The sequence below is a fragment of the Lotus japonicus genome, chromosome 5 (genome assembly GCF_012489685.1).
Source record: "Lotus japonicus ecotype B-129 chromosome 5, LjGifu_v1.2".
Taxonomy (NCBI): domain Eukaryota; kingdom Viridiplantae; phylum Streptophyta; class Magnoliopsida; order Fabales; family Fabaceae; genus Lotus; species Lotus japonicus.
In genome coordinates this window covers 25,103,650-25,109,916 of record NC_080045.1, presented here as the reverse complement: position 1 = coordinate 25,109,916, position 6,267 = coordinate 25,103,650, and the positions used below count along the sequence as shown (strand labels likewise).

Here is a 6,267-nt window from a genome sequence, read left to right as displayed (position 1 = left end):
TTAGTTTGTTTATGTTGGATTATATGTAGTATGAAATGTTTTGTTTTGTTTTTTTTTTTTTTTGAGATGTTGGATTACATACAGTTTCCATATTTTTCTTTATAATTTTTCAATTTTTTAAAATAAATATTTTATAAATTTTATAAATTTTTAAATAATATTTTCTTATTTCGAATCCAACCATCTGAACCCAGCTAGCCCAATTGAGATCGAGTTGGTTTGGTTCGGGTCAAACAATAAAAATCAGGAAATTTGAACCAACCCAAATAAAACGTGTTTGATTCATTCGGACATTTAAACACCCTAAGTTCGAATAAACCTGTTGGATAACACCCTTACTAACCTAGATTCTTAAGAGTAGTATATTATACTCATGTATAAATTGGCAACTTTGATAATATCCACTGCAGAATGAAACATTTGGCTAATCAACCTAAATCAATTCAAAAACTATAAAGAGCTAGCACACATAAATAATCATTTATTTATTGCATTATGACGATTAACGAAGAGAACACCAAGATGCATCCTTATTCAATACAAACAAACGATCAACAGAAGCAAACAAGGATCTCCAGTGAGCTACATATTAAACTTCACACCGATTACATAGATAAACACTTCATTGTACTCAAACCAAGCCCATTTATTTCTTATATTTGTTTTTTCCTTCATGATTTCTTGTTCTATGCCTTGTGAATCTGGTTATCAACATCTCTAGTGAGCTTGTTAAAGTACTCCATGTAGCCATTTGGAGGTTCAATGTCTTCATGGAGCTTCTCATATTCAATAGTCCACCTAGCAACAGCATGGCTATCTTTGTTATCAATCACTTGTAAAATCAGCGTAAAGTTCTTGTAGTGCGGATCGATGTCACCACCGAAAAGGGTGTATTTGTTTGTTTTGTTCTGTTCATCAATGGCTTCAACACGCTCCAGGCATGTGATCACCTTGCCATCTGTTGTTTCACATATATATTAAGATCACAAACAGAAACGAGTCTGTTAGTTAATAACATGTAATTCATTGGGTAGATCAAAATTTAACATAGTTCATCTCATAGAACTGCGCATATTAGATTAGAAATAGAGAAAAAATTGATTAGCAATCGATTCTACAATAAAAATAACTAATCGAGTATTTATATATTTTCTTTTGCAAATTGATTTAATTAGAAAATGATGAATACATACCTACGACGTAAGTCCAATGTTTAACTGAGCCAATACCATGCCAGTCGCCTTCATGAACCTTGGTTTCATGCACTTTTTCAGCGTGCTTTTGAACATCGTGAAGCTGAGTTGTGAAGAGGTTGTAGAACTTGTCAGCTGGGGTTTTGACCCCAACTTCAGTAATAAGCTTACCAGCAAGTACCATGACTGTTGATGAAGAAAGAAATCAAAGCAAAAGAAATAGATAGAAGGAAGGAACCGTGGAACTAGAAAGGGATGAGAAATGAGGATGGGTATACCGCCTTATATAGAAAAGAGAAATGTTGGATTTAGAGACGGGTGAAATTAGAAGACTAAGAAAATTAAAAGAAAGCGAGAAAAAACTATAAATATGTATGGATTCTCAACAGTTAAAGAATTTTTAAACTCATGCAATCATTTTTTTTTTTATACATCGGAAAATTGCAAAATAAAACAAAAACAACTAAGGAGCTCCTAGAGAGTCTTGGAGCAACATAACTTGCAGCTCTTGGGAAGGGACATGAAGCTATTGAAGATTGATATTCCTGTCCCTTAGGCCTTGCTTTGCCATCCAATCCGCAACGGAGTTAACTTCCCGGGGAATCCATATGAGCTCCACCCGCCACCCTTTGTCCAGTAGGTTGCAAATGTCTTGTAGTAACGCAGCTTGGACATGAAAACTGTGTCTATCACGCCTCTGCAACAGGTCGATGAGCTCCTTGCAGTCAGACTCACAGACAAGATTTCTAGCACCGTGGCTCCACGCCATTAACAGACCATCACGAAGAGCAGATGCTTCTGCAGTAAAAGCATTGCCCGACGCTGCGTGGCTCATGAAACCACAAACCCAGCTACTAGTATGATCTCTGATTAAGCCTCCGATAAATATAAAATTTTAACATGAACAAATAAAAAAAACAATTATATGAGAGTTTAAAATCGTAAGACATTAGAAAAAAATCATAAACTAGAAGTTTAGAACTGTATTAATACTAATAAAATTGATTAATACAATGATATATAAGTGTGTAAGTTGGGATGACAATGAATATGGGTATGGGTAGGTAGTACTCATTATTTTAAACAGCTAAAGCAATTTATTAGAAAGATAGCGGTGAGAACAATCACTCTCAGCTATATATGATACTCCCAGTACAGCACAACAATAATCAATATAGGAAAGTCCCACACTGGTCCAAAAACAATGTAACTATACAACCCTATACGATAGACATACAAATTATTGGTACTTGTCCCATAGCCGCATGTGTTGTAATTTGAATATTTGTCATCGTATATCGTATGGGTATGCATATATGCTCTTACCCATATTTTTTTTATAAGCCAAAATATAATTTCCCTATTCCATTTCTCAATAGAAATTTTTTTAACTGCCATTATAAATTAAAAATAATTAATTAAAAATATAAATGATCATCCACATAATTAATAAATAAAATTATTAATTTTATTTCGGAAAGACCATCCTCCAGAGATTGACCTCTGATCCCAATTGATATGTCACTTGAGTTGTCCTTGGGGGACACAAAAATTATGTAACTAAATAAAAATATTTTAAAATTAAATGATTAAGTGATAAAATTATAAATTTATAACTTTAGATTTTTTAACATGGTTCTAAAGTTATAGGATACTAACTTACATAATTAAAAAATGCGTGGAAGATACCTTACTTACTACTTATTTAAAAATAAAATTAAAAGTTATAACTATTTTTTAATGTACTACAAAATATAAATGTACGTAAAATGCCAGGGGCGGATCCAGACCTTATATATCAGTGTGACTAAATATAAAAGAAATTATAGACTAAAATATATTGAAAATATTTTGTTTTCCGAAAAAGAGAAATATTATAGATAAAACCATGAGAGCAAGTTTCTTATGGAAATAGAAGAGTTTACAGTCCAAGAAGGACTAGACTTACAACGAAATACGACAAAAGAAACAAAGTGAAAACAACAGTACAGTAAAGAAACAGGAACAATAAAACAGGAAAAATACAATAAGAAGACAACAATATATACTATACTAATAGTGGAGGCCGAAAAATAGGAGGTGCATGAGAAATCCACAGCAGCACATAGCATGTTACAGCAAAATTTCTTCTAATGAAATTTTTGAGTAGCTTGTAAAGTGCTGAGTGAAGGTTTTACCGTTTATTATTATTTATATGTTTGAGTATATTCTTCTTTATATATGTATTGTATTGGATGACATGATGAGCACAATAATTTAAGTGAACATTAATTTCATGATAGATATAAACAACAGACACAGTGTCAAATACATTAATGAAGAAAATAAAATGAAAGCAACACACAATTATGAGAGCATATAAAAAATTCTTTAGAAAAAAGAGATGGACATAAGGGAGTGGCTGCTACTCATGATGAGGGCGAAGGGACAAACAATGGTTGTCAATGAGGATCCTGAGCTTCAATGTTAGAGGGCTGGGTAGTAAGGTTAAATGGAGAGTGATCAGAGACCTTATTGCTCGAGAAAAGGTTGACTTGGCTTGTTTCCAAGAGGTGAAGCTTGATACGTTGAATCCTAGAGTTTGCCACCAGATATGGGGTGACGTAGACTGTGATTGGGTGTTCTCCCCTGCTGTAAATCGCGGTGGAGGTTTGTTGTGCCTTTGGAAGAAAGGTACTCTTGCAGTTCAGAATTGTGTAATAGAGCCTGGTTTCATAAGTATTAATTGTTTGTGGGGTGAGTCTGCGATTGAGTGCAGCATCTTGAACATCTACGCGCCTTGTGACATTGAAGGCAAGAGGAGGCTTTGGGTTAGCCTACTAGAGTGGAGGAACAGAGCTGTTAATCAGACTTGGTGCTTATTAGGAGATTTTAATGCAGTCCGCTCGCTTGAGGAAAGAAAGGGAGCTTCGGCAGAGTCTTATCTTAATAGGAGGGATATTGATTCATTTAATGAGTTCATCAATAACATGGAGCTGGTAGAAATCCCTTTCATAGGCAGAAATTTTACTTGGTACCGACCAAACGGCACGGCGATGAGTAGGTTGGACAGGGTATTGGTGTCCCCGGATTGGCTCTCTCAGTGGCCAAGTTGTGTTCAAGTAATCCTTAATCGGGATTTTTCAGACCATTGTCCGGTCTTACTCCGCTTGTCAAGACAGGATTGGGGACCGAGGCCGTTTAGAGTCTTAAACAGCTGGTTGCAAGACTCCCGTTTCAAAGCCTTCGTGGAAGAGGAATGGGAAAAAATTCAGATCCAAGGTTGGGCCGCTTACGCATTGAAGGAAAAGCTGAAAATTCTGAGGCTCAAGCTAAAGCAATGGAATCTAGAAGTGTTTGGGGATCTGAATATAAAGAAGAAAGAAATTGCAGAAAAATTGAATGATTTAGATAAAGAAGCAGAATCTGCCATTTTACCACAGAATGCACAAGGTAGACGAAAAGAACTCGAAGCTGATTTCTGGAGAGTAGCAAACCTCCACGAGTCCTTGTTGCACCAAAAGTCCCGTATTAGATGGCTTCGGGAAGGTGATGCGAACACCAGATTCTTCCATGGAACGATGAATTGGCGGAGAAGAGCAAACACCTTGGTGGGCCTTAATGTTGATGGTTCTTGGCAAGAGGAACCGAGTGTGGTGAAGCGGGTAATAAAGGAGTATTTTGAAAGACGATTCCAGAGAGAGGTGGGGGTTGCTCCAAGACTAGATGGGGTAAATTTTAATCAGCTATCTGCGATTGATAATGAAGCCTTAGTTGCAGATTTTGGTATAGACGAAATTAGGGAAGCTGTTTGGTCTTGTGAAGGTGATCGTTGCCCAGGTCCGGATGGGATAAATTTTAAATTTCTAAAGTTCTTTTGGGACTTGATTAAACAAGATTTCAAACGAGTGTTGGATGAGTTTCATGCCAATGGGGTTTGGCCAAGGGGCTCTAAATCTTCCTTTATTGCTCTTATACCAAAGGTGGATTCTCCGCAAGGTTTGAACGATTTCCGGCCAATCTCGCTTGTGGGTTGCATGTACAAGGTGGTGTCGAAGATCCTAGCAAATAGACTCAAGTTGGTGCTTGGAAAACTTATTGACGAGACCCAATTTGCTTTTGTGGGAGGTCGGAGTATGCTGGATAGTGTTGTCATTGCTAATGAAACGGTGCACGATATGAAGAGGAAGAAGTCTCCAACTTTAGTACTCAAGGTGGATTTTGAGAAAGCGTATGATTCAGTTAATTGGGATTTTCTTGAGTATATGCTCAGAAGGATGAGGTTCAGTGAGAAGTGGATCGGATGGATTCGTGGTTGCTTATAGTCCGCTTCGGTTTCAGTATTGGTGATTGGTAGCCCCACTGCTGAGTTCAAAATGCATAAGGGCCTTCGTCAAGGCGACCCTTTGGCGCCTTTCCTTTTTGTAATTGTGGCGGAGGGGCTTAATGGTTTAGTAAAAAGGGCTGTCTTGTGTAATAAGCTTAAGCCAGCTCGCGTGGGGAAGCAAGCACCTATTGAAGTCTCTTGCCTACAGTTCGCTGATGACACCCTCTTCATAGGAGAAGCCTCGGCTCAAAATGTAGTGGTGTTCAAGTGTATCCTCCGGTGCTTCGAGCTAGTGTCGGGACTTAAGGTGAACTTTAGCAAGAGCAAATTGGCTGGGATCTCGGTGGCTGGTAATCTTTTGAGGAGGTACGCTGCGGTGATGAACTGTAGGATCATGTCGGTTCCCTTTTCTTATCTCGGTCTTCCGGTTGGAGGCAGTCCTTGTCGATTGTCCTTTTGGGATCCGGTGATTCTAAGAATACAAAAGAAGCTGTCAAATTGGAGGCGGAACTCTTTATCCTTCGGTGGCAGAATCTGTCTAATAAGGAGTGTTTTAGCCTCAATCCCTTTGTACTTTCTGTCAGTGTTCCGAATGCCAGTGGGAATTAGAAAGAAATGTAAGAGCTTGATGAGGGGTTTCCTTTGGGGTGGGAAGGAGGGGGAGAACAAGATGGCTTGGGTGAGTTGGGATGTGATTTGTAAACCGAAAGCTATGGGAGGTCTCGGGCTGAGAGATTAGGGGGATTTTAACAAAGCGTTGTTAGGAAA

General features: G+C 37.8%; 2 protein-coding genes across 2 annotated transcripts; one reads left to right on the top strand and one right to left on the bottom strand.

Moving 5' to 3' along the window:
• Nucleotides 1–461: 461 nt before the first annotated feature.
• On the bottom strand, nucleotides 462–1,466 carry LOC130721308 (MLP-like protein 43). The gene is made up of 2 exons (XM_057572072.1): nucleotides 1,194–1,466; nucleotides 462–958 (listed from the first exon to the last, which is right to left on the bottom strand). Exons 1-2 carry the CDS (start codon nucleotides 1,375–1,377, stop codon nucleotides 687–689), a joined length of 456 nt encoding a protein of 151 aa, XP_057428055.1. The 5' UTR covers nucleotides 1,378–1,466; the 3' UTR covers nucleotides 462–686.
• A 4,082-nt stretch (nucleotides 1,467–5,548) lies between these two features.
• Nucleotides 5,549–6,238, top strand: LOC130719377 (uncharacterized). The gene has a single exon (XM_057569999.1). The coding sequence runs from the start codon at nucleotides 5,549–5,551 to the stop codon at nucleotides 6,236–6,238; it is 690 nt and encodes a 229-aa protein (XP_057425982.1).
• The last annotated feature ends 29 nt before the right edge of the window (nucleotides 6,239–6,267 follow it).